We start from the raw sequence: 27561 nt of genomic DNA on the forward strand, positions 1-27561 counted from the left end.
GAAGCGGCTTAGTCCTGCTGGCCACATGACCCGGAAGTTGTACGCCGGCTCCCTTGGCCAGTAAAGCGAGATGAGCGCTGCAACCCCAGGGTTCTTAAAGCATTCCTGGTGTGAATGTAAGGCTTACCACTTGTAAGCCTTTTGCAAGGGGATGTTGTCGGTTCAAATATGGGGTCAGAAACCATCGCCAGCCAGCTGGCTGCTTAGTCCACTTCATGGCAGTCAGATCAGTAAAAGCAGAGCGGCTTTCTCTTCCGAGGGCCGCATGCCAGTGTTGGGTGGTGCCAGAGGCAAAAGAGGCGGAGCAACACATGCAAATGTTGCCCTCCCGAGCAAGAGTCATCTTCAGAATTCAAGGACGCATTCCCGGCTGGCGAAAATGTGTGGGGCAGGAAGCAGGGCCAGTGAGGGGGTTGGCATTCAGGGGAGGTTGTGCATGTCTTGCGGGACGATTTTGAGGGCCAGGTAGCGAGGCCCGAAGGGCCACACCTGCTCCTTCCACCCCTGGCTTAGGTTAACATTTGCCGGTGCATCTAGGTTCTGGTTTTGCTCTGTCTGCCGTTCAGAGGGATGATTGTGCCTCTGGGGATTTGACGGAGCAAATCTACAGCTTGGGGAAAGCAGGATTGAGGCGATCTCTGCCCCATGTGTGTGAGAAAGAAGGGTAATTATTCTGAACCAAATTTCTGCATTCGTTAGGAACCTTGCTTGGTTGAGCTTATTCCTAAACCTCTGCTCAAGGATGCCTTTAAATCAGTAGGATAGATTTGGATACAGCTAGAAATTTGGAAGGTGTTTCCTGACTCGCCTGTTCTTCAGTTTATGAGAGACGAATCCAGTACAGTTGTACCTTGGTACTTGTACGTTTTGGTTCCCGAACACCGCAAACCCAGAAGTGAGTGTTCCGGTTTTCGAACGTTCTTTGGAACCTGAACGTCTGACGCGGCTTCCGATTGGCTGCAGCCAATCGGAAGCCGTGCCCTGGTTTCCGAACATTTTCTGAAGTCGAACGGACTTCTGGAACGGAATAAGTTTGAGAACCAAGGTATCGGGTGCAGCTGAAGAATTCAGAGGTGGGGATGCTAGAGCCCTTCGAGATCTTTGCCACAAATTGTGCTGGTTATGGCAACAGGAAACAGCGCCCAAAATGCCTCGTTGGGCGACACAGCTTGCCTGGCCTAAGTCCTGAGCTTGCGTGCTGCACCTCTTCAAAGGGGTCCAAGCCTGCAAACGTAGATGGCTTTCGGCTGTGGCTTTGTCACTCACGCTGACCCTCCCGCGATGGCTTGGTTGTCATTGATGCTGAGTTTATGCCTCCAACTTTTCGTTCCGGCTCAAGCAGCTGACTCGAAGGGGTCTGGGTTAGTGCGCCCACCCAGGCCAGCTCTGGGTTTAGGCAAGTTTCTCCAAAGCACCCTGAAGGTCGCCGGATCCAGAAAACGTGGTGGTGGGGACAGAAAACAAACCTTCTAAAAATTCCCGGAGATGTAGGAGACCTCGTTTTATATTTAGAAAACCAGCCGAGACATTTTGAGCTGCTTGTGCTTTTTCGGGAGCTGAGCACCGGAGAAGCTCTTGCATAGAGATGAAGGAGTGGTAATTATGGACGGTGATGCTTTTCAGCTAAGGAACAGAGCGCTTCTTAAAGGGCAAGAGATTCTGGGGAGGGAAATGTGACGCTTTCTTTTCTCGCTGCGAATTGTGCTTGATGGTTCCCACCCCCAACCCCCCACCCTGCGAAGCAAGAGGGAGAAGGGGGTGTAAGAATAACCTAAGTATGGTGCTCAAATTTTAAAGGAAATGCGTTCTGAAGGCAGTAATCATTTTTTAATAAAGTATTTGCATGCTACAGATTCCTTGGCCTTGCATATTATTAAGCGCTCATGTATATAATGAGGGTGGGAGCAATTAATGCGTATGAATGCAATTTCAGCTTACCCTTGAAACAGAAGACCTAGCTTGAAATGGAGCAGGGAAGCTTTTTAAATGGAGAAAGCAGAAATAAATTGTTCTTCTGCGCGTTCACCTTTTTTGCCTGCTCCGTCGTGTCAGGATCCCTTTGAGTCTCTCTCCCCCAACTCTTTTTTTTAAAAACAGTCACATCTTGCCTTTCCTTCAAGGAAACACACATGGTTTTCCTCTTTCTTCCTGCTTTTTCTCACGCCACCCCTGTGAGGTAGGCCAGGGTAAGGGAAGCGGCTACTGGTCCAAGGTCACCCACTGAGCACCACAGCTGAGTGGAGAGATTTGAACCTAGACCCCCCCAGCTCCTCGTCTGACACTCTAACCCAGGGTTTTCCCAAACTTGGGTCTCCAGCTGTTTTTGGACTACAACTCCCATCATCCCTAGCTAGCAGTACCAGTGGTCAGGGGTGATGGGAACTGTAATAATAACAATAATAATAATAATAATTTATTATTTGTACCCCGCCCATCTGGCTGTGCCTCCCCAGCCACTCTGGGCAGTTTCCACAGAGACCAAAAATACACTAAAATGTCACACATTTAAAACTTCCCTGAACAGGGCTGCCTTAAAATGTCTTCTGAATGTCAGGTAGTTGTTTATTGGCTTGACATCTGCTGGGAGGGCGTTCCACAGGGCAGGCGTCACCACCGAGATGGCCCTCTGCTGGATTCCCTGTAGCTTTGCTTCTCGCAAAGAGGGAACCGCCAGAAGGCCCTCGGAGCTGGACCTCAGTGTCCGGGCAGAATGATGGGGGTGGAGACGCTCCTTCAGGTATATTGGGCCGTTTAGGGCTTTCAAGGTCAGCACCAACACTTTGAATTGTGCTCGGAAACGTACCGGGAGCCAATATAGGTCTTTCAAGACCGGTGTTATGTGGTCTCGGCGGCCGCTCCCAGTCACCAGTCTAGCTGCCGCATTCTGGAGTAGTTGCAGTTTCTGGGTCACCTTCAAAGGTAGCCCCACGTAGAGCGCATTGCAGTAGTCCAAGCGGGAGATAACCAGAGCATGCACCACTCTGGCAAGGCAGTCCGCGGGAAGGTAGGGTCTCAGCCTGCATACCAGATGGAGTTGGTAGACTATAGTCCAAAAGCAGCTGAAGACCCAAGTTTGGGAAAACTCGCTCTAACTTTAGGCCTGGGGGCCTAGTTTAGCCCTACGAGGCTCTGTGCTTGGCCCTCTGGGCTCTCACCAGGCCTCACCCCTCTCCCCAGCCCTACATCATATCCTCATTGAGTGTTTCTTTTCCTGACCGCAATGTGCCCATTCGGCGCCCTGCCCACTTTTGCCTGCAAGCCCCGCCCACCACTGTCCTGGCCCTTGTCCCTTGGGAAGTTAGAGAGATCCCTTGGGCTGAAAACGGCTTCCCCACACCTGCTGTAGCTGCTGGAAGCCGTGAAGAACCACCGACTGGGGTGTATTGGCCAGTGCCCGAGACACAATTTTGCGCTGAGTCTCTTTCCCTTCGCCTGCAGGGTGTGAGTCGATCAGCTTGCCTGCAGCTGAGGTGGACAACTTGTGTTAAATTGATCCAGGGCAGGCCTAGGCAAGCTCCTGTCCTCCAGATGTTCGGGACTACAATTCCCATCACCCCTAGCTAACAGGACCAGTGGTCAGGGGTGATGAGAATTGTAGTCCCCAACATCTGGAGGGCCAGAGTTTGCCTAGGCCTGCTCTAGGGGCTGCATTGAGGTAAGACCACAGAACTGAAACAATCTCTGCATGGTGGTTCTTAAAGAGAAATTAGAAGGCCATCGGCCGGCGGTTATTTGGCTGAGATTCCCTCACCACAGGGGTTGGACTAGATGCCCTTGGGCTTCCTTCCAAATCTGCTATTCCACAATTCTATTCTTCTCCTCTTTATTCCTGCCTTCCCTTCCTCCTCTGCCTCCCTTATGATTTCAGATTGTAAGCTCCTCCAGGCAGAGACCTCCCCTCTTCATAAACTGAAGTATGCAGTGAGGATGCAATGTAAACAAGAGTGCAGGCTTCCAGCGGTGGCTGCACATCTTTCACGCTTGGAAATTTATTTTTTTTATAAATGTCTTCCAATCTTCCAAAGTGTCTGTGTGTGTGTGTGTGTCTATATATATATATATATATATATATATATATATATATATATATATCCCATTCTGACCCAGTGCCCTATTAAAATCGCATGCTGAGCGACTTAGCGGCCTGCAAGCGACTTCTCCAGCTGCGCTGAAGGAAAGTGCCAAAATTGTGCCCAATAGGAACCCTGAAGGCTGTTTTCTCTCTCGCTCGCTGTCTCATTAGGTTGCTCCTAATGTGTTCTGAAAAGCCCAAAATTAGGTACGGAGGGTTTTTTTATTATTATTTGCGTGGCACTATGGGTTAAACCACAGAGCCTAGGACTTGCCGATCAGAAGGTCAGCGGTTCGAATCCCCACGACAGGGTGAGCTCCCGTTGCTCGGTCCCTGTTCCTGCCCACCTAGCAGTTCGAAAGCATGTCAAAGTGCAAGTAGATAAATAGGTACCACTCCAGCGGGAAGGTAAACGGCGTTTCCGTGCGCTGCTCTGGTTCGCCAGAAGTGGCTTCGTCATGCTGGCCACATGACCCGGAAGCTGTACGCCTGCTCCCTCGGCCAATAAAGCGAGATGAGTGCCGCAACCCCAGAGTCGGCCATGACTGGACCTAATGATCAGGGGTCCCTTTACCTTAAGACAGGAAATGTAATTGGACGTTTTGAGTGTCTCTGGAAGGGGCTTTGGGAAATGTGAATTTCCCAGGGTACCCGAGTCTTGACCTTTCTTTATGTTGGGTCATCATGGGAAGCCACATATCCCAGGGCTATCCTGGCTGCCCTAGAGGGGCAACTCTCTTGTGGGGAAAGGTTGCGGCGCTTGCGACTTTTGTTAGCAGCCTGGGTCCAAGGGCAGCCCTATGCTCAGAGCATTGCAGTAGTCCAGCCTGGAAGTGACCGGTGGCTGCATGTTGTGTGCATTCTTGGCTGTAGATCATGGGGAAAGAGAAGAGAGAGGCTACCATCTTTCTTTTTTCCCTTTTTTCATATCATTTTTATTAGTTTTACAATAATACTTTCCGTTGCAATATCACATATTATACATTTTGGCTTTTTAGGACCCTGACTTCCTTCAAACCTTCCTTACGATTTTCTGTCTTTCATTTCAAATTTCTGCACTTTCACTATTTAACGATTGCTTTATAATCAAAAACGTTGAAACATCATACGTTCTTATTCTTATCTGCAGTGGTTTTTGTACCTTTCCTTACAAAGCTTCTTGCAATCCTACCAACGTGTATTTGATTGAATACAATTGTCTTTCAAATAATTTACAAATTTGGTCCAGTCCTTGATTAACTTTTGTCCTGCTGTTCTCAGATTCTTCCCGTCATTTTGCCCAGTTCCACATACTCCATTAGCTTCAATTGCCATTCTTCCTTTGTCGGTAATTCCTTTTGTTTCCACTTCTGAGGCTACCACCTTTCATGCCTTGTTTGTGAGATTATTTTGTGTGGCGGAGGGGATCTTTCGTTGCTCTTGGACATGGGTGGGCAACCTAAGGCCCGGGGGCCGGATGTGGCCCAATCGCCTTCTAAATCTGGCCCACGGACAGTCCGGGAATCTGTGTTTTTACATGAGTACAGTGATACCTCAGGTTAAGTACTTAATTCGTTCCAGAGGTCCGTTCTTAACCTGAAACTGTTCTTAACCTGAAGCACCACTTTAGCTAATGGGGCCTCCTGCTGCTGACGCGCCGCCAGAGCCTGATTTCTGTTCTCATCCTGAAGCAAAGTTCTTAACCTGAAGCACTATTTCTGGGTTAGCGGAGTCTGTAACCTGAAGCGTATGTAACCTGAAACATATGTAACCTAAGGTACCACTGTAGAATGTGTGCTTTTATTTAAAATGCATCTCTGGGTTATTTGTGGGGCATAGGAATTCGTTCATTTATTTCTTTCCCCAAAATCTAGTCCGGCCCCCCACAAGGTCTGAGGGACAGTGGACCGGCCCCCTGCTGAAAAAGTTTACTGACCCCTGCTCTTGGAGATCAGAGTGCTTGGCTGCATGCGCAGTTCTGCAGCGGCCACCTTGGAAAAACCCTTCGCAGTCTAAACTTGTGTCTCTTTCCCTCCGCAGGTCTTGACGCCGTTCCAGAGGCGCTGTGAGTTCTGCTAAACTGGGGGGGCCGCCAGGCCGGGGTCAGAGACCTCCACCCGCCACCAGCATGAATCCTGCCTCGGGATTAACACTGCTGCTCCCCCTTGCCAACCTCGTCTACTTGCTACTGGTGGGCTGCACCGCTGAAAGTAAGTGAAGCGCATACACCCCAAACCCCCACAATCTATTCTAGTATCATGTGCTCATTTTCTGACATTGCACATTCTTCGTTTAAACGTATCCTCAGGTCTGGGTGCGAATGAGCAGGAAGCTCTCTGCATGTTCTCAAGGTCTCTTTGTTATTGCATTTTTTTTACTCTAAGGATTTGAAGAAGCCGGTCTCTGTTGGTGTGTGGGAGTGGAGGAGAGGAGTCCCTAAAACCTAAGACCTCCATGTAGATGAGCTGATAGAGCAGTCCTTCTATGGCGATCCCTCGTAGCCGAGTAAACACAGTCTTAACAATGAGTCCATAAGTGAGGGCAACCAAAATGGTCCAAGGCCTGGAAACGATGCCTTATGAGGAACGGCTAAGGGAGCTGGGCATGTTTAGCCTGGAGAAGAGGAGGTTAAGGGGTGATATGATAGCCATGTTCAAATATATAAAAGGATGTCACATAGAGGAGGGAGAAAGGTTGTTTTCTGCTGCTCCAGAGAAGCGGACACGGAGCAATGGATCCCAACTACAAGAAAGAAGATTCCACCTAAACATGAGGAAGAACTTCCTGACAGTAAGAGCTGTTCGACAGTGGAATTTTCTGCCAAGGAGTGTGGTGGAGTCTCCTACTTTGGAGGTCTTTAAGCAGAGGCTTGACAACCATATGTCAGGAGTGCTCTGATGGTGTTTCCTGCTTGGCAGGGGGTTGGACTCGATGGCCCTTGTGGTCTCTTCCAACTCTATGATTCTATGATTCCATGACTGTGGAGGCCAATTCTGGATCCACACGTCCTTCCACAGTGGGGACATTGGTTTCTGGGCAGGAGTTGATCACGGTGAAGGTTTGCCAAGCATGCCTTCCTCTTCGCACATTTCTCCCTTTCATCCTGAGTTCAAGCATCTTCAAAGCCCATGACACCTTTGGTAAAGGCTGTTCTCCAACTGGAGCGCTTGCAGGCCAGTGTTTCCCAGTTGTCGATGTTTATACTACATTTTTAAAGATTTGCCTTGAGAGAGTCTTTGAACCTCTTTTGTTGACCACCAGCATTACGCTTTCCATTTTGAAGTTCGGAATAGAGTAGTAGTTACTTTGGAAGACGATAGTCTGGCATCCGAACAACATGGCCAGTCCAACATGACAGCCCTGAAAGATTGTGTCTCTCTCTACAAACGGGTGCTAAGATCTTCAGATGAGCACCATCTACTTCAGAGGCAATGGTTGGTGGTGACACAAGAGACAGAGCCTTTTCTGCAGCTGCTCCCAAGGTGAGAAAGACAAGACCCTTTTAGTGCTTGAGAGCTGCTGGTGGTGGGATGACAGTGAGTAGTCAGAGGGAGAAGACTGCGTGGAGGAGATGTCAGAAGCTGAAGAGGCAACAGGGCTTAGTGAGCGGGGAGAGTCTGTGGCAGAGAGCAGTCCAGACTCAGAGGCAGAAGCTGAAACAGGAGAGGAGGGAGGCCAAGAGACAGAGATGAGTCCGACTGGTGAAGAGGCATGGGTGTCTCCCTGGCACCAGGAGAGCCATGAAGAGGGAAGGGGAGATGTTAGTTCCATGCAGGCACAGTCTCAGATTGCATGAGGGGAACCCTGCAGAGGAGGGGACTTAGGCAGCAGTGGGCAGGTGGGGACTTCCAGTCTTAGCAACTGGGGGCAATATTTGCCAGAGATGGGTCGCTGTGCTCATTAGACCTGACACCCCTGTGCAGATCCTGTCTTTTTGCCAATAAAGCATTAACTCCAACTTGCACAGTGTGATTTACTGCTGGCTCAGTCTTGGGACGCGGTTGGCGCTGTGGGTTAAACCACAGAGCCTAGGACTTGCTGATCAGAAGGTTGGCGGTTCGAATCCCTGCCACGGGGTGAGCTCCCGTTGCTCGGTCCCTGCTCCTGCCAACCTAGCAGTTCAAAAGCACGTCAAACTGCAAGTAGATAAATAGGTACCCCTCCGGTGGGAAGGTAAACGGCGTTTCCATGTGCTGCTCTGGTTCACCAGAAGCGGCTTAGTCACGCTGGCCACATGACCCGGAAGCTGTACGCCGGCTCCCTCGGCCAATAAAGCAAGATGAGCGCCGCAACCCCAGAGTCGGCCGCGACTGGACCTAATGGTCAGGGGTCCCTTTACCCTTTACCTTTTACAGTCTTGTCAGTGGAGGAACAGCCCCACCTGGAAGAAGGCTTGTTCAGTGTTAGGGTTCCTGCTTTTCTTCCAGAAGGGCCTAGATTCCATGCCAGGTATCTCCAGATTTATTCATCATTTTTAACAGCACAGATCCTTTACAAGTCTGCTCAGAAGTAACTCCCTGTGACCTCAGTAGGGTTTGCTCTTGGGTAAATAGATTGCAGCCAAAGTATTAACTGTCTGACCCTGGTATAAGGACGCTTGCTGTGTTCCTTTGTGTGGGTTGACCCCTGACTGTTGTCTCCGTGGTGGGGACATCTCGACCTGAGTCCCGGAGGAATTCACGTATGTGACTCATCTGGAGACGTGAGATTTGCCAACCTGGGTCAGAGTTGTCCTTGGCGTATTTGCAGGGATGCCATATTTGAAAAAGCAAAACGGGGAGAACTGTCCCCATACTACCTTGGTTATATACACCTGACTTCTCTTTTAAGTATGTAGCTTGAATCGCTTGCTTGAGTCCTGGTTCTGCCCCAAAGTACCTTTCTGTGAACTTGTCCAGCTGGTGATGTTTGGTTCTACAATGGTACCTCGGGTTAAGAACTTACAGTGGTGCCCCGCAAGACGAATGCCTTGCAAGACGGAAAACTCGCTAGACGAAAGAGCTTTCCGTTTTGGAGGTGCTTTGCAAAACGAATCTCCTATGGGCTTGCTTCGCAAGACGAAAATGTCTTGCGAGTTCCTGCTGGGTTTTTTTCCTCCCCCCCCCCCTTTTTTCCAAGCTGCTAAACCGCTTATCAGGTGATCCGATCAGCAGATAAGCCGCTAATAGCGCTAATCCGCTAATCCGTCAATGGGCTTGCTTCGCAAGACGAAAAAACCGCTAGACGAAGAGAATCACAGAACGGATTCTTTTCGTCTTGCGAGGCACCACTGTAATTTGTTCCGGAGGTCCGTTCTTAACCTGAAACTGTTCTTAACCTGAGGTACCACTTTAGCTAATGAGGCCTCCTGCTGCACCGCCACTGCACGATTTCTGTTCTCATCCTGAAGCAAAGTTCTTAACCCAAGATAATATTTCTGGGTTAGCAGAGTCTGTAACCTGAAGTGTCTGTAACCTGAAGTATCTGTAACCTGAAGCATCTTTAATCCGAGGTACCACTGTAGTTGGGACGTGGGTGGCGCTGTGGGTTAAACCACAGAGCCTAGGACTTGCCGATCAGAAGGTTGGCGGTTTGAATCCCCGCGACGGGGTGAGCTCCCGTTGCTTGGTCCCTGCTCCTGCCAAACTAGCAGTTCGAAAGCAAGTCAAAGTGCAAGTAGATAAATAGGTACCACTCCAGCAGGAAGGTAAACAGCGTTTCCGTGCGCTGCTCTGGTTCGCCAGAAGCGGCTCAGTCCTGCTGGCCGCATGACCCGGAAGCTGTACACTGGCTCCCTTGGCCAATAAAGCGAGAGGAGCGCTGCAACCCCAGAGTCAGCCACGACTGGACCGAATGGTCAGGGGTCCCTTTACCTTTACTTTACCACTGTAGTTGAGTTGGGAATAGAAAACCCCACAGACAGACAGACACACTTGTTGTTTTGGGGAGGCTCTCCCCAAAATCTTCCATCTCTGGTTGGCGGTTCCTTCTCCCGTATTTCATGCTGTCGTGGTGGGAGAGTTTGGGACAGTTCCTCTTGATCTGCCCCCCCCTTCTCTCTCTCTCTCTCTCTCTCTCTCTCTCTCTCTCTCTCTCTGTTTCTTTTGCATCCAAGGACACTGAATTAAACTCAAGTGTCACCTTGTTTAACTGCTTGATCAAATTAAATCAAGTCGCAGTGATGTCATCTTCTCTCCCCACACTTCCATCCCTCCGTTAGTGCTATATAAATAAGTCAGATGGGGCGGGCGGGGGGGGGACGACGACAAGAGGACAAGGTGAGCAACGGGAACCATTGGCAGGTTCTTCAGCTGGAATTAAAAACAGAGCTGCAACCGAGTGGAGTCGCGTGATTCCTCTGAACGTTCAAGATGGGCTCTTGGATGGGCTTAGATTAGATGAATTAGATTAGAAAAGGACCACCAAAATGATGCAACGAGACCCCTTTGAGGGAAAGGTGTATATAAATTAGGTTACTGCAATGCATTGTATGTAGGGCTGCTTCTGAACACGGTTTGGAAACTTTAGCCGGGGCAGAATTTGGGGCAAAATGGTTTGATCATATCATGCCAATCTGGGCCCAACTGCACCGGCAGCCGGTTAGTTTCTGGCCCAAATCAAAGCGCTGGTTTTGACGTAAAGGTAAAGGGACCCCTGACCTTTAGGTCCAGTCGTGGCCGACTCTGGGGTTGCGGCGCTCATCTCGCTTTACTGGCCAAGGGAGCCGGCGTACAGCTTCCGGGTCATGTGGCCAGCATGACTAAGCTGCTTCTGGCAAACCAGAGCAGCGCACGGAAACGCCGTTTACCTTCCCGCTGGAGTGGTACCTATTTATCTACTTGCACTTTGATGTGTTTTCGAACTGCTAGGTTGGCAGGAGCAGGGACCGAGCAACTGGAGCTCACCCCGTCATTGCAGGGATTCGAACCGCTGACCTTCTGATTGGCAAGCCCTAGGCTCTGTGGTTTCGCCCACAGCGCCACCCGTGTCCCAAAGTGCTGGTTTTGACTTACAAAGCCTTAAATGGTTCAGGACTGCAAAAATTCAAGGACCCCCTCTCTGTATGTGAACTGCCCCGGACCCTTCTTCGTCTACCGCCTCTGCCAGAGGTCCGGAGGGGTGGCAGCATGAGAACAGGGCCTTTTCTGCAGTGGCTCCCTGTTCGTGGGACACTCCCCCCAGCACTGATGGCACCAAGGCTGCAGGTTCAACCCCCGTACGGGACAGTTGCATATTCCTGCATTTCAGGGTCTTGGATTAGATTATCTTTACAGTCTCTTCCAACTCTCCAATTCTACAATTCTATATCTTTAGGCACCAGGCTTAAAACATCCCTCTTTTCCCAGGCCTTCAGCTAATTAAACAATCTATGGCCTTTTCAACTTTTTTTTTGGGGGGGGGGTATGGTTCTTGTTATTATTATGGTATGCATTTCCTGTAAGCAGCCCTGTGATTTTTTGGATGAAGGGTGGTATAGAGATTTAATAAATGAATTTAAAAAAGTAAAAATACTCCTTCTCTATATTCCTCAAACCTGGGAGGTTGAACCCTCTCTATATTCCCTTTTGGGGGTGGGCAGCAAAAATGACCAAAGGGGCTGTGGCGAGTCCCCGATGAGGAACGGTCGCAGCATTGGGGGGTTTTTTGGTTTAGAGAAAAGGCGAGTTAAGAAGGGACCTGATAGGAATTTATAAAATAATGTATGGCATGGAGAAAGCAGACAAGGGAGAAGTTTTTCTCCCTCTCTCTCATCTGGGCAGAGGAAAGAAAGCTCTTCTTCCACGGAGCAGAGAGTTCAACTACGGAACTCATTGCCACAGGAAGCAGTGATGGGCGCCGACCTAGACGCCTTTAAAAGAGGATTGGGCAAATTCTTTGGGGAGTATGCTGTTGATGGCATGGAAACCCCAAGAGTTGCTCTTGTCCTCAAATTCTGCTGGCTGATTTCCTAGGGGATTTGGTCAGCCACTGTGAAAACAGAAAGCTGGACTAGATGGGTCGCCGCCTGATCCGGCAGGTTCTTCTTATTTTCTCTCAAGGCACGCAGTGTAGAAGCTCCATGCTGTTTTGTATTGGGGGGAGGACAGAGGGGAGGTTGTTAAGCAGAGCAACCGCCCCACTGCTGGACACTGTGGTCACAAATGGCTTTTAAACAGAATTAGAGGAATCCATGGATTGGTGCCTAGCTGTCAAATCCTTGGAGGAGAAGGCAGCAGATGTTCCCCCTACCCCTGACCATTTTGGTCACCCTTTGGCCTGAATGTGACTCGCATTGGCTACAGCCACATATCTTGCACTAGCCACCCAGTTGCTAAGAGACAAGTAGTTGAAAATTGCTCTCTTCTTTTTTTGCATTTTTGTGGAATCAATTTCTTTTTCTACATGCTCTTGCTTCTGGGCTGGTCAGAGGCCATTCCCTATTGGAAGCAGGAGAGTGGGTTTGGTCAGCCTTCTCTGTCCAATCCAACCAGGACACCCTTAACTGGTGTCTTATGGGAGGAAAGGCCAGCATCATGGTTTTAGTTTGTTGTTGTTGTTGTTGTTGTTTAGTCGTATCCGACTCTTTGTGACCCCCTGGACCAGAGCACGCCAGGCACTCCTGTCTTCCACTGCCTCCCACAGTTTGGTCAAACTCATGCTGGTCTCTTCGAGAACACTGTCCAACCATCTCGTTCTCTGTCATCCCCTTCTCCTTGCACCCTCCATCTTTCCCAACATCAGGGTCTTTTCCAGGGAGTCTTCTCTTCTCATGAGGTGGCCAAAGTCTTGGAGCCTCAGCTTCAGGATCTGTCCTTCCAGTGAGCACTCAGGGCTGATTTCCTTCAGAATGGAGAGGTTTGATCTTCTTGCAGTCCATGGGACTCTCAAGAGTCTCCTCCAGCACCAGAATCCAAAAGCATCCATTCTTTGGCGATCAGCCTTCTTGATGGTCCAGCTCTCATTCCATACATCACTACTGGGAAAACCATACAGACCTTTGTCGGCAAGGTGGTGTCTCTGCCTTTTAAGATGCTGTCTAGGTTTGTCATCGCTTTTCCCCCAGTGGTTTCTCCCAAAGCTTTTCTCTCCATGGTTCTAGCTAGGAATGTCAACGGGGCTATTTGCCCAGATTTTTCAAGCTTTTACTCAGTTCGTTTGCAGGCAGGCAGGTGGGTGAAGCAGGAAGAGATTTATTTCCATATACAGTAGGCACACAGAAATATGAATATGAATTTTATTTATACACTAGCCTAGTTTAAGATACTCTAAAGTATCAGCTCCACCCCCCCCCAAAAAAAAACCCTTTAATTGACTCAAGAGCATAGCATCATGAAGAGGGGGAAGAGAAGAGAGAAGGGGGAGGGAGAGTGAAAAGGCAGGAGCTATTTGAATAATTTATTGTCCTTTGAAGTTGCAAGGGAAATTTCATCTGCCTTGGGGAGTAAGTAATTTCTCCCCGTTCTAAAAGGGTTTTCTCCTCCTTTTAAACTCATCTAGAGGATGGTGGTTTTGGGGGGTGGATTTCCCCCCCCTCCTTTTTGCATTTTCTGCATAATTAATGAAGCCATCACTCTCCTCTCTCTCTCTCTCTCTCTTTTCCTTTTCTGTCTCTTACAAACCTTAGAAAAGGAGAGGAGATGGTTGTGGGGAAGGGATTTTTTCTTAATTAATAGAAATCATTAGAGATGGTTAGATCACATAGATAGATCCATAGATCCATAGTCAGACCAGGGGTCAGCAGGGGGCCGGTCCACTGTCCCTCAGACCCAGAGATGCATGTTAAATAAAAACACACATTCTTCTCATGTAAAAACACCAGGCAGGCCCCACAAATAACCCAGAGGTGCATTTTAAATAAAAGGACACATTCTGCTCATGTAAAAACACGCTGATTCCTGGACCGTCCGTGGTCTGGATTTAGAAGGCTACAGTGGTACCTCGCAAGACGAATGCCTCGCAAGACAAAAGAGTTTTCCGTTTTTTGAGTCATTCCGCAAGACGAATTTCCCTATGGGCTTGCTTCGCAAGACGAAATGTCTTGCGAGTTCTTGCGAATTCGTTTCCTTTTTCTTAAAGCCCCTAAGACGCTAAGCCGTTAATAGCCGCTAAGCCGCTAATAGCTGCTAAGCCGCTAATAGGGTTGCTTCGCAAGACAAAAAAACCGCAAGACGAAGAGACTCGTGGAACGGATTAATTTCGTCTTGCGAGGCACCACTGTATTGGGCCGGATCTGGCTCCCGGGCCTTAGTTTGCCTACCCATGATAAACACCATAAGGTTCCTTTTACAGCCATCTAGGTTGGGTTAGGGTTAGGGTTTGACTAACTTTTGCAAAAAGACAAAACAGTTATCCTAATTAAATTATGCCAAGAAATGGAAAACATCTAAAGAAGGCAGTTAAGGATAGGAAAAATGACTCAAATTGAGATGGTGGATGGAAGTCAGTCCAAAAGATTAGAATATTAAGGTTTGATAGTTTAGAATTGCAATTATGGGAAACGGGTGGTTGGGAAAGATATTTAGTTGTTGTGTATTTTTATGCATTTTTTAATCTTTAGGGTTAGTTTGAATTACGGTATGTATGGAAAATGTCTGTGGATGTATGCAAAGCAAAATGTAATAAAAATACTATTTAGAAAAAGGTTGCATTCACACGGCAGTTCGTTTCCCCAACCGCTAATTTCCACACCAAATGTGAGCTTTAGCATGATACATTCTGCAAAACCGAGGGAGTACATTGCATGCTTATCGCTCATTTCTGTGCTATCTGATTCCACGTTATATCTGAGCTTTTGCACCACATAAAAGCCACTTCCGGAAATCTAGCAGAGCACATTGGAAGTTCAGTGCTCATGTGTTACTGGATGGGGGGGGGGTTCGTTTACAGGCCCCTCAAACCAGAAAAGTGTGGGAGGGAAGTGACAGCCTCCTTGCTGTCGCTCCCGCCGCCTCCTCTGGGCTGGGGGGCAAAGAGCGCTGGTCCTGCAGCCCCAGTTCTGTGGCCTGCTCCTGCTCCGAGCCCCCTTGGTGGTGGAGGGCTGCCATGCAGTCCCTGCCCCATTGTGGGAGGGGTACTCTTTCTTCCCAGCCTGGGGCCCCCACTGTCTTTGTCCTGGGGGCACCCAGAGAGGAAGTAGCTCCTGGAGCTGCCCGAGTCCTGTTAGAATTCCTGCTCCATGGTTGCAGTCATGGGATTGTTGTCTATCACATGACGGTGTATGTTTTGACTCCACAGAGTGGGAAGTGATGGAGACAGGATGTTTGTGTTCCATGAAGTGGGACTATTATCCTTTTGCTGTCTGATGCTAGAGAGAGAGGGAGCCATGTTGCAGTGCTCCTTGTGTGTTTATATGTAAAGAAAGTAGATTAGCCAAAATGCTGAGATGCTGAGCTCTGTCACGTAACTGCGCAAACTCTGCGGATCCCAAAGTGTGCCGGTGTTTGTTGGCATCACAGCTCGGGAACAAGAAAGCTTTTGAAGCTCCCGAACGATTAACCAGGAGGGAGAGAACATGCCAGTCGGGCATGTGTCTCTGCCAGGGTCCTACTCGAGTGTAGGACAAGCTCCTGACAAGTCCCTCAGGGGCGTTTCCTTCTCATCGCCGCAGCTCAGGTATTATTCCTTGTGATCTACTGCGGCAGGCCTCCCACCTCCTAGCTGGACATGATGGAGTCACGTTAGCTCTGGGTGGACGTAGCCTCATTCTCAAACATTCACAAACCGGAACCCTTACTTCCAGGTTTGCGGTGTTCGGGATCCAGTTTGTTTGGGAGCCAAGCCATCTGAGAACCAAGGTATCATTGTAGTTATTTATTTGCTTGACATTTGATGGGAGGGCGTTCCACAGGGTGGGCGCCACCACCGAGAAGGCCCTCTGCTTGGTTCCCTGTAACTTCGTTTATCACAGTGAGGGAACCACCAGAAGGCCCTCGGTGCTGGACCTCACCGTCCGGGCAGAACGATGGGGGTGGAGACTCTCCTTCTGGGCCAAGGCCGTTTAGAGCTTTCAAGGTCAGCACCAACACTTTGAATTGTGCTCGGAAACGTACTGGGAGCCAATTTAGTTTTTTCAGGACCAGTGTTATGTGGTCTCGGCGGCCGCTCCCAGTCCACAGTCTAGCTGCCGCATTCTGGATTAGTTGTAGTTTCTGGGTCACCTTCAAAGGTAGCCCCACGTAGAGCACATTGAAGCAGTCTAAGCAGGAAAAAACCAGATGGACTACTCTGGCGAGACAATGCGCAGGCAGGAATGGTCTCAGTCTGTGTATCAGATGGGGCTGGTAGACAGCTGCCCGGGACGCAGAATTGACCTGCGCCTCCATGGACAGCTGTGAGTCCAAAATGACTCCCAGGCTGCTCACCTGGTCCTTCAGGGGCACTTCTTGTTTCTTTTTTATAGGTTGGGGAAATTTGAGGCATCAACACCTTTTGGTTCTAAGACAGTTATATAAACCTTTTGCCAAAGAAGAGAGGGGGTGTTGAAGAGCTTTAATTGTAATCAAAGTGCTGACACCGTGTTCGCTATAACGTTGCAAGCAGCTATGCTATAATATCCATCCAGCAGCAAGGAAAGGGAGGGGGGGGTGGATTGGTAATTCATACCCAGAGTACCTAACTGCAGACATATGTTTGCAAATCAATTTTCCTGCTCTCCTGGCTCTCCAGAAGTAACCTCAAACCAAGCGCAAGCGTTCATGTTGAAATACCCTCTCCTCTCCCTGCTTTTAGAAGACAGGCAGGTTTCTTAAAAGTCTTATTATACAGTGGCACTTCGGGTTAAGTACTTAATTCGTTCCGGAGGTCCGTTCTTAACCTGAAACTGTTCTTAACCTGAAGCACCACTTTAGCTAATGGGGCCTCCCGCGGCTGCCACGGCGCCGGAGCATGATTTCTGTTCTCATCCTGAAGCAAAGTTCTTAACCTGAAGCACTATTTCTGGGTTAGCGGAGTCTGTAACCTGAAGCATATGTAACCCGAGGTACCACTGTACACACTCAAGTCAGGTTTGGGAAAAGTAACACACTCCATGAGGCTCAGGAGAGAAATCACACACACTCAATTAGGCTCGGGGGGGGGCGTCCAAGATCAGGTGGGGGTGGAGGGCAGAGGGTGCTCTCACTCTCCACATTCACCCAGCCCTCTGCGGGGGGCACCCGGTCGTCCCCCCATTCTGCACCCGGGGACACACACTCCGTCCCCATGTTATGGCACTGACAGAAGTGAGCCAGCAGTAATTCACACAGAGGAAGTTGGAATTAGCAAAACTAGGGTCTACACAGGAGTGTGTCGGGCCTCACGAGCGCAGCAACTCAACCTCCATCGGATCTTGCCCCCGTGAAGCAGTTGCCGAGACTTCAAAGTCCCTGCCTCCCCAGAGATGTTTTATACCTCTCCCCTCTCCAGGGTTTCTTCTTCCAGGTGCTCGGAGACTGCGCCTGTGCGCCTGTCTTTGCTCCTCCCACGTCATGCCTCTCCTGGTTCTGCGAAACCAGGTGGGCAACAGGACGGGGAGACACCTGAGTCTCTTCGCCAGCCAGACTCCTCTCTCCCTTCTCCCAGCCTCTGATTCTGAACTTCTCTCTGGCACAGACTCTCCCCGCTCACTAAGCCCTGTTACCTCATCTGCTTCGGACACCTCTTCCTCCCAGTTTTTCCCCTCTTGTCTCTCTGACCACTCCCTTCTTCCCCAGCTGGTCTCCCCCCCCCCACTACTCCTCTGCATCCGTGACAATCCAACAGGCTCTTTTCATCTTACATAGAATCATAGAATCATAGAGTTGGAAGAGACCAACTTTCTTGTAGTTTGGATCCATTGCTCCGTGTCCGCTTCTCTGGAGCAGCAGAAAACAACCTTTCTCCCTCCTCTATGTGACCTCCTTTTATATATTTGAACATGGCTATCATATCACCCCTTAACCTCCTCTTCTCCAGGCTAAACATGCCCAGCTCCCTTAGCCGTTCCTCATAAGGCATCGTTTCCAGGCCTTTGACCATTTTGGTTGCCCTCCTCTGGACATGTTCCAGTTTGTCAGTGTCCTTCTTGAATTGTGGTGCCCAGAACTGGACACAGTACTCCAGGTGAGGTCTGACCAGAGCAGAATACAGTGGCACTATTACTTCCCTTGATCTAGATGCTATACTCCTATTGATGCAGCCCAGAATTGCATTGGCTTTTTTAGCTGCCGCGTCTTACCATCTCTCTGCTGGTCATTTTTGCAATACAAGGCGATTTCGGCCCCCCATCACCTAACCAGCCCCCTATCTGTGGTGGTAGAGTGTCCAGACATAAGGTCAACCACATTCTATAGCAGGGGTCAGCAAGCTTTTTCCAGCCGTGGGCCGGTCCACCGTCCCTCAGACCTTGTGGGGGGCTGGACTATATTTTGGAAAAAAATAATAATGAACGAATTCCTATGCCCCACAAATAACCCAGAGATACATTTTAAATAAAACACATTTTAAAGGTAAAGGGACCCCTGACCATTAGGTCCAGTCGTGACCGACTGTGGGGTTGTGGTGCTCATCTCGCTTTATTGGCCGAGGGAGCCGGCATACAGCTTCCGGGTCATGTGGCCAGCATGACTGGCAAACCAGAGCAGTGCACGGAAACGCTGTTTACCTTCCCGCCGGAGCGGTACCTATTTATCTACTTGCACTTTGAGGTGCTTTCGGACTGCTAGGTTGGCAGGAGCAGCGACCGAGCAACGGGAGTCCACCCTGTTGCAATGGGAGCTCACCGCATCACAGGGATTCGAACCGCCAACCTTCTGATCAGCAAGCCCTAGGCTCTGTGGTTTAACCCACAGCACCATTCTACTCATGTAAAAACACCAGGCAGGCCCCACAAATAACCCAGACATGCATTTTAAATAAAAGGACACATTCTACTCAGGTAAAAACAAGCTGATTCCCAGACTGTCCACGGGCTGGATTGAGAAGGCGATTGGGCCAGATCCAGCCCCCGGGCCGTAGGTTGCCTACCCCTGTTCTAGGGGGAATTGAGTTTAAAAATAACAGCCATCACTCCTAAAAAGAAAGTTCCGTTCCTTCATCCTGCCATTTCCTCTGTTTTCACTTGAGGGGAAACTGACAGGCGCAGTCCGTTAAAGGAACTCTTTCTGTGTCTCTCTTTCTCTGTGGCCTGTAATTATCTTGTCTTGATGGTTAAAGTGAGGGTCTGTTCTCCCCCCTCCGTACTTCCCCACCGGATATTCTTAATGGACTTTCTGTGACAAGGAGGCGATGTGCTGAAGGCAGATGGACACCGACAGCAAAATGATTATAATTTTCTGCTTGGTGTTTTTTTCACAATTTTTTTTCATGGCCGGGGGGGGGTGGCGGTGAGGAGCCCTTGCTTCTCCCCCACATGCAACAAAAGGGAGAGAATCGTCGCCTGGTATTAATCTCATTTTTTTCCTGTTCCATATGAGGCAGGAGGGGTGGCTGAGGAAGATGGGGGAATCTGTTAGCAGAGATTTTGTTTCTTGAGCCAAGCAGCACTTTGTTTTGTGTAGTATAGGCAGGGGTCTATATGCACAATATATATATGTAATTAAATGCACAGTTGATTGATTTAATAAATTAGATTATCAAACAAATCTAATCGTTCACGACTACTTCCATTACATTCGTAGCAATGCAGTTCTTAAAATACCGTATTTTTTGCTCTATAAGACTCACTTTTTCTCTCCTAAAAGTAAGGGGAAATGTGTGTGCGTCTTGTGGAGCGAATGCAGGCTGCACAGCTATCCCAGAAGCCAGAACAGCAAGAGGGATTGCTGCTTTCGCTGCGCAGCGATCCCTCTTGCTGTTCTGGCTTCTGAGATTCAGAATATTTTTTTTCTTGTTTTCCTCCTCCAAAAACAAGGTGCGTCTTGTGGTCTGGTGCGTCTTATAGAGCGCAAAATACAGTATGTTCTAAGTTGCCTCGGTGTTAACTTTGGAAAGGTGGCATACAAATAAAAGGACCGATCGATCGGTTATTTAACGTTACTCCTAAATGTGTTGTGCAAATGGGGACCACAGTGAAGCAAAAATTTGGATATCATCATATGTTCAATTTAGCTGAGATTCCTGCGTTGCAGAGGCTTGGAATAGATGGTGCTTCAACTCTCCAACTCCCACTTCTATGGTCCTAGGACATGGGTAGGCAAACTAAGGCCCGGGGGCTGGATCCGGCCCAATCGCCTTCTCAATACGGCCCCCGGACGGTCCGAGAATCATCTTGTTTTTACATGAGTAGAAGTGTCCTTTTATTTAAACTGCATCTCTGGGTTATTTGTGGGGCATAGGAATTCGTTCATTCCCCCCCCCATATAGTCCGGCCCCCCACAAGGTCTGAGGGACAGTGGACCGGCCCCCTGCTTGCTGACCCCTGTTCTAGGATGTGTCTCCTTAGCAAGATATAAGCAAGTGTTTCAGCCACACAGCCCACCCCCTTCTCTTCAGACAAACCAACAAATCCAGGAAGTTTTACACTTAACTACAACTTCCCGTTTGAGGACCGGAGGAAGGCAGTTGACTTCCAAGCGTAGCCTCATATCCTGACTATATTTGCCACAGCTCCCCAGTTTGGGCGGAAACGGGAAACGATCGCTAACCAAAAACTTCCTTTTTTTGTTTGCTGTCTTTGGACCAAGCGAAGAAAAAGCAAAATAGGGTTGCCACACCTGAACTGACTCCTACAGGTGTGCCTGGCTCCCTCCTGGTGGAGGGAGCTGAATCTTGGCCTTTATTGTTTTATATCTGTTGTTGTTGTTGTTGAGTCGTTTAGTCGTGTCCGCCTCTTCGTGACCCCCTGGACCAGAGCACGCCAGGCACTCCTGTCTTCCACTGCCTCCCGCAGTTCGGTCAAACTCATGTTTGTAGCTTCCAGAACACTGTCCCACCATCTCGTCCTTTCTTGTCCCCTTCTCCTTGTCCAACATTTTCCAGGGAGTCTTCTCTTCTCATGAGGTGGCCAAAGTCTTGGAGCCTCAGCTTCACGATCTGTCCTTCCAGTGAGCACTCAGGGCTGATTTCCTTCAGAATGGATGTGTTTGATCTTCTTGCAGTCCATGGGACTCTCCAGAGTCTCCTCCAGCACCAGTATTCAAAAGCATCCATTCTTCAGCGATCAGCCTTCTTTATGGGTTTTATATCTATATATCTATAAATCTAAGGGACACGGGTGGCGCTGTGGGTTAAACCACAGAGCCTAAGGACTTGCTGATCAGAAGGTCGGCGGTTCGAATCCCCGCAACGACAGGGTGAGCTCCCGTTGCTCGGTCCCAGGTCCTGCCAACCTAGCAGTTCAAAAGCACGTCAAAGCGCAAGTAGATAAATAGGTACCACTCCAGCGGGAAGGTAAACGGTGTTTCCGTGCGCTGCTCTGGTTCGCCAGAAGCGGCTTAGTCCTGCTGGCCACATGACCCGGAAGCTGTACGCCGGCTCCCACGGCCAGTAAAGCGAGATGAGCGCCGTAACCCCAGAATCTTTCACGACTGGACCTAATGGTCAGGGGTCTCTTTACCTTTTTTATCTATAAATCTAATAGATATAGGTATCAGATTTGAGCCCTGAAATTTCAGGGTCTGGGATACTGCTAACCTGGCAATCCTAGTCCAGAATACCTTTTCATTTTTTTTAAAAAATGAACTTTGTATGTAATTTTTATTAAATGTTCTGTTTTACAATTTATAAAGTACTCATTTTTGCATGCTTAAGATATCAGTGACATCACTTCTTCTCTTTCCTTGGTTCATTTTGCATATCATAAATCCCTGCATATTTTTTAAAAACTAAACCATTATTACATCCATCAGAACTTATTTACACTGTTTATCTTAATGCTGCCAGCATTTTCAGCTGTACACAGTTGTTTGCCATATATTCAACAAACGTTTTCCAATCTTCTGTAAACGTGTGTTCTTCTTGTTCTGTTATTCTATACGTTAAGCCTGCAAGCTGCGCATATTCCGCCAATTTAAGTTGCAATTCTTCTTTAGTTTGGACCTCGCTCGTTTTCCATTTTGGGGCTAATAAAACACGGGCTGCAGTAGTGGCATACATAAATAACCTTTTTTTGACACCTGGGAATTTCAGTCTGTATTCTCCCCGACAGAAAGGACTTTGGCCCAGAATACTTTTTCATTTCTCATCCTGTTAAGGCAATATACAATTGTCCAAATGAGACCACCATCAGAGGGGGGAAAGTCACCTCTCAGTGCATAGTTTAGAAATATATCACGTCTTCCCTTAAGGGGACATGGGTGGTTTTCCCCCCGCCTCCTCAATTTTCTCCCCCTACAGCTGCAAGGCGTAATAAATTTAATTTCCTGTCCGTTTATTGTTGTGATCATCGATTCTGGATTTTTTATTATTATTACAATAAAAAAGATACAATTCAAGATGTAAAAAGAAGAGAAAGAAAGAAAGACAGGCGCGAGAACAATAATCAAAATTACCATTTGCGGCCAGATAACACAAGGTGTATGTGGATTTAAATTTTCTTTTACTTTATTAAACCAATGAATAAATAAAAAGCACGACATCTGGAGGTCCACAGGTCTCCCATAGAAACCAAGGATTGCAAAACTGGCCCATTTGGGCCCCACCACCCAAAACAAAAGAAACCCCCACTCTTCCCTTCTCTCTCTTCTTTAAAGAGAACACAAATTTGAAGCTGTGCAAAGTGCAAGCCAGGACGTGCTCTGTGAGATCGGTGTCCTATTACCGTATTTTTTGCCCCATAGGACGCACTTTTTCCCCTCCAAAAATGAAGGCGAAATGTGTGTGCGTCCTATGGGGCGAATGCAGGCTTTTGCTGAAGCCTGGAGAGCGAGAGGCATCGGTGCGCACCGACACCCCTCGCTCTCCAGGCTTCAGGAAGCTATCCGCAAGCCTTGCAAGCCCGGTGGGAGTTCCTGCGGGCTCTCAAGGCTTGCGGGCAGCAGCCTGCAGCCCCCGCGAGTGTCCGCAGGCCTTGCGCGCCCGGCAGGAGGTCCCGCCGGGTGCGCGAGGCTTGGGGCGGCAGCCTGTCTCCCGAAGCACGGGGAGCCCTCCGGAGGGCTCCCCGTGCTTCGGGCGAGTGTCCGCAGGCCTTGCGCGCCCGGCAGGAGGTCCCGCCAGGTGCGCGAGGCTTGGGGCGGCAGCTGGGGGGGGGGAATAAATTTTTTTTATTCATTGTCCCCCCAAAAAAACGAGGTGCACCCTATAGGACGAAAAATATGGTAAGTCCTGCTCAGAGTAGACTGATTGAAATTGATGGGCAGGACTCACTCAAGTCCATTAATTTCCATGGGATTGCTCTGATAAGACCAGGCCTATGCATTTTAAGCAATACAGTGGTACGTTGGTTCTCAAACGACTTAATAGTTGAACAACTTGGAACCCAAACACTGCAAACCAGGAAGTAAGTGTTCCAGTTTGCAAACTTTTTTCAGAAGTCAAACATGCTCCATTTTGAGTGTTACGCTTCTGTTTTGAGTGTTATGCTGAGGGCTGTCTGTTTTGGCTATTTATTTTGTGCTTCTGTTTTTGCGGCTCTTTTTTTGTTTTGTTTTTATGACAGTGTGGAACCCAGTCCAGCTACTGATGGATTGATTGTGTGACTGCAGTAGATTGTTTATTGCTTTCATTTTATGGATCAGTGGTCTCGTTAGATAGTAAAATTCATGTAAAATTGCCGTTTTAGGGGTTGTTTTTAAAAGTCTGGAACGGATTAATCCGTCTTGCATTACTTTCTATGGGAAAGCGCGCCTTGGTTTTGGAACGCTTTGGTGTTGGAACAGACTTCCGGAACGGATAAAGTTTGAGAACCAAGGTACCACTGTATCGTCCTGCTTTAAGCAGACATGGCTTCTCCCAAAGGATCCTGGGAGACGTAGTTTTTTAAGGGTGCATACAGCCATTCTTATCTCCTGGCAGGGGACTCTGGGAATTGCAGATCTCTTAAGGGGCCAGAGGGTCCAATCAGCACCCATAACAAAGTTTTCTCAGGATGCTTTGGGGAAAACCACGACTGTTTCAGGTGGGATGGCTCTGCTGTAAATGCATAGTGCATGAATAGGCAAACTAAGACCCGGGAGCCGGATCTGGCCCAATCGCCTTTGAAATCCAGCCCACAGACAGTCCGGGAATCAGCGTGTTTTTACATGAATAGAATGTGTGCTTTTATTTAAAATGCATCTCTGGATTATTTGTGCAGCATAGGAATTCGTTCATTTATTTTTTTCCAAAATATAGTCTGGCCCCCCACAAGGTCTGCAGGACAGTGGGCCGGCCCCCTGCTGAAAAAGTTTGCTGACCCCTGGCATAGTGCATTTGGGACCTCCTAGATTCCCATCTTTTGACCTGCTCTGATCCCGGGGGGCTGCATTCCCACACCCCCCACACCCCAAAAGATCTACATTTGCCTACGTAGATATGCACGAAATTTTCAGCATGCCCATCCCACGGGTTCCTTGCATCAGCAGAATTTGAATTGTGAAGGGGGTTCTTTTTGTCCCTGTGCCGATGACAGAAGCCACAGAGGCGGCAGGAAGAATAGGACGTTTATTTCGCCATTTCCTTTTAAAGATATGCACATATATATTCAGCACCCAACAGGCCCTCTCTTGTTACCAGTGGGTTTAAAAAAATATTTTAAAAAAATAGTTCACTTCCGTGGGTGGAAGGCTCCTTTCAGCCACCTTCATGCCAGATAAAAGAATAGGTTTATTTTGCTCAGTGTACCTTAGCATAGAATCAGCCCTGAGTGCTCACTGGAAGGACAGATCCTGATCTGAGGCTCCAAGACTTTGGCCACCTCATGAGAAGAGAAGACTCCCTGGAAAAGACCCTGATGTTGGGAAAGATGGAGGGCGCAAGGAGAAGGGGGCGACAGAGGACGAGATGGTGGGACAGTGTTCTCGAAGCTACCAGCATGAGTTTGACCAAACTGCCGAGGGCAGTGGAAGACAGGAGTGCCTGGCGTGCTCTGGTCCAGGGGGTCACAAAGAGTCGGACACGACTAAACAACAACAAGAATTTTCTTTATATTTCATATTATGAGGTTTATTTCAATTCTACTGGTTTCACTATTTCACCTTATCTTCCCTATGTACGACATAACTTTTTCCCTTTCTTTTTGAAATGTTTCTTCGCCCTGTTAATTTCCCCCGTTAATCTAGCTATTTCTGCATATTCCATTACCTTCTGTCGCCATTCTTCTACTGTTGGCAATTGCTGCTGTGTCCAAACCTGCAATTCAGGGATTTGGGACCACATGTCCCTTGAGGTCCCTTCCAGCCCTACAATTCTAGGATCCCACGAAACTTCAGAAACGGTGCTTTGAGATGCACACAGGCGACCCTCGTTTTGCGTCCCCCTTTCCCTGCATGGCACGTCTCCAAAAGTGCTCCGTGCTGGAGCTGAGTTAACTCCAAGCGGATCGTGCCCCTGGTGCGCATCAAAAGACAAAGCTCGCGCGCCTTTTGTCAGTGACTCGTGCTCTGCTCCGTGTGGCAGCGATGTCAAGTGTTGTGACAGGGACAGAACACGCCTGAGGGCACAAGGCGGGTCAGAGTTCGCTCTGGAAGGTGTGCAAGGCGTTTGCGTACCTTGTAATCGCCGAGCCTGGAAGAAGCTGCTGGTATTCTTTTTTTGGGGGGGGGGGTGCGTGCGTGAATATTGCTGCTTCTATTTCACTGGACACTTACCTGCCTGCAAGAATCTTCCCCGCAATGAGACAAGGCTAAAAATACGTTTTCAGTCAAGGAAGACGAGGAAACTCAGGGAAAGGAGACGAAGTTGGGGTGGGGAAATTGCTGTATTTTTCGTCCTATAGGGCGCACCAGCCCATAGGACGCACCTCGTTTTTTTGGGGGGGGGGGAATGAATAAAAAAAATTTAATTCCCCCCCCCCAGCCGCGGCTGCAGCCCCAAGCCTTGCGCACACCTGCCCGAAGCACAGGGCACCCTCCGGAGGGCTCCCCGTGCTTCGGGCGGCAGGCTGCTGCCCGCAAGCCTTGTGAGCCCACAGGAACTCCCGCCGGGCTTGCAAGGCTTGCGGATAGCTTCCTGAAGCCTGGAGAGCGAGAGGCATAAGTGCGCACCGACCCCTCTCACTCTCCAGGCTTCAGCGAAAGCCTGCATTCGCCCCATAGGACGCACACACATTTCCCCTTCATTTTGGGAGGGGGGAAAGTGTGTCCTATGGGGCGAAAAATACGGTATATATAGATGCTAGAGAGAGAATGCAGATGACACAACCTTGATGGCAGAAAGTGAGGAGGAATTAAAGAACCTATTAATGAGGGTGGAAGAGGAGAGTGCAAAATATGGTCTGAAGCTCAACATCAAAAAAAACGAAGATCATGGCCACTGGTCCCATCACCTCCTGGCAAATAGAACGGGAAGAAATGGAGGCAGTGAGAGATTTTACTTTCTTGGGCTCCATGATCACTGCAGATGGTGACAGCAGTCACGAAATTAAAAGACACCTGCTTCTTGGGAGAAAAGCAATGACAAACCTAGACAGCATCTTAAAAAGTAGAGACATCACCTTGCCAACAAAGGTCCGTATAGTTAAAGCTATGTTTTCCCAGTAGTGATGTATGGAAGTGAGAGCTGGACCATAAAGAAGGCTGATCGCCGAAGAATTGATGCTTTTGAATTCTGCTGCTGGAGGAAACTCTTGAGAGTCCCTTTCCCGCCCTGCCCTGGCCACAGTGATCCATGTGACGGTCACCTCCAGGCTTGACTACTGTAATTCGCTCTATGTGGGGCTGCCCTTGAAGCTGTCCCAGAAACTCCAGCGGGTGCAGAATGCTGCAGCGAGGCTCCTCACGGGGTCTCTGCCATGGGAGCATATTCACCCAGTGCTTTTCCAGCTGCACTGGCTCCCGGTGGAGTACAGGGTCAGGTTTAAGGTGCTGGTTTTGACCTTGAAAGCCCTTCACGGCCTAGGACCCTCGTACCTACGGGACCGCCTCTCCCAGTATGCCCCACGGAGAGCCTCAAGGTCCATAAATAGCAACACCCTAGTGGTCCCGGGCCCTAAGGAAGTTAGATTAGCTTCAACCAGAGCCAGGGCCTTTTCAACACTGGCCCCAGCCTGGTGGAACTCTCTGCCTCATGAGACCAGGGCCCTGCAGGATCTGATTTCTTTCCGCAGGGCCTGTAAGACAGAGTTGTTCCACCTGGCCTTTGGCTTGAAGTCAGTCTGATTCCCTCCCCCTCTTACTTTTTTCTTTTTCCTTTCTCCTCCTGTGATGAGGCTGCATTTTAATACTTTAATGTTTCAATATTTTAATGTTGTAGTTTAACCTTGTTTTTAAGTTGTATTCATTCAACTTGTTTTTATTATTGCTTGTTAGCCACCCTGAGCCCGGCCTTGGCTGGGGAGGGTGGGGTATAAATTATTATTATTATTATTATTATTATTATTATTATTATTATTATTATTATGTTGAAAAGTCTCAATAAAAATATTTTAAAAGGGAATTGCTGTGCTGTGAGCAGAATGTGGGTGGGTCTCTTAACAACGCTCAGCGCCCACAGCAAACCACACAATTCCCAGGATTTTGATC

General features: G+C 48.8%; 1 protein-coding gene across 12 annotated transcripts in view; it reads left to right on the top strand.

Moving 5' to 3' along the window:
• Positions 1 to 6127: 6127 nt before the first annotated feature.
• PTPRS (protein tyrosine phosphatase receptor type S) overlaps positions 6128 to 27561 on the top strand; it is a 177220-nt gene continuing 155786 nt past the window's right edge. For all 12 annotated transcript variants that reach the window (XM_083483581.1, XM_083483588.1, XM_083483586.1 and 9 more), the window contains exon 1: positions 6128 to 6261. In XM_083483581.1, coding sequence (XP_083339707.1) covers positions 6180 to 6261 — 82 coding nt within the window. In that variant the 5' untranslated portion in view covers positions 6128 to 6179. The remainder of the gene's footprint in view (positions 6262 to 27561) is intronic.

The sequence above is a fragment of the Podarcis liolepis genome (assembly GCF_965112155.1).
Source record: "Podarcis liolepis genome assembly, chromosome: 18".
Lineage (NCBI taxonomy): Eukaryota > Metazoa > Chordata > Lepidosauria > Squamata > Lacertidae > Podarcis > Podarcis liolepis.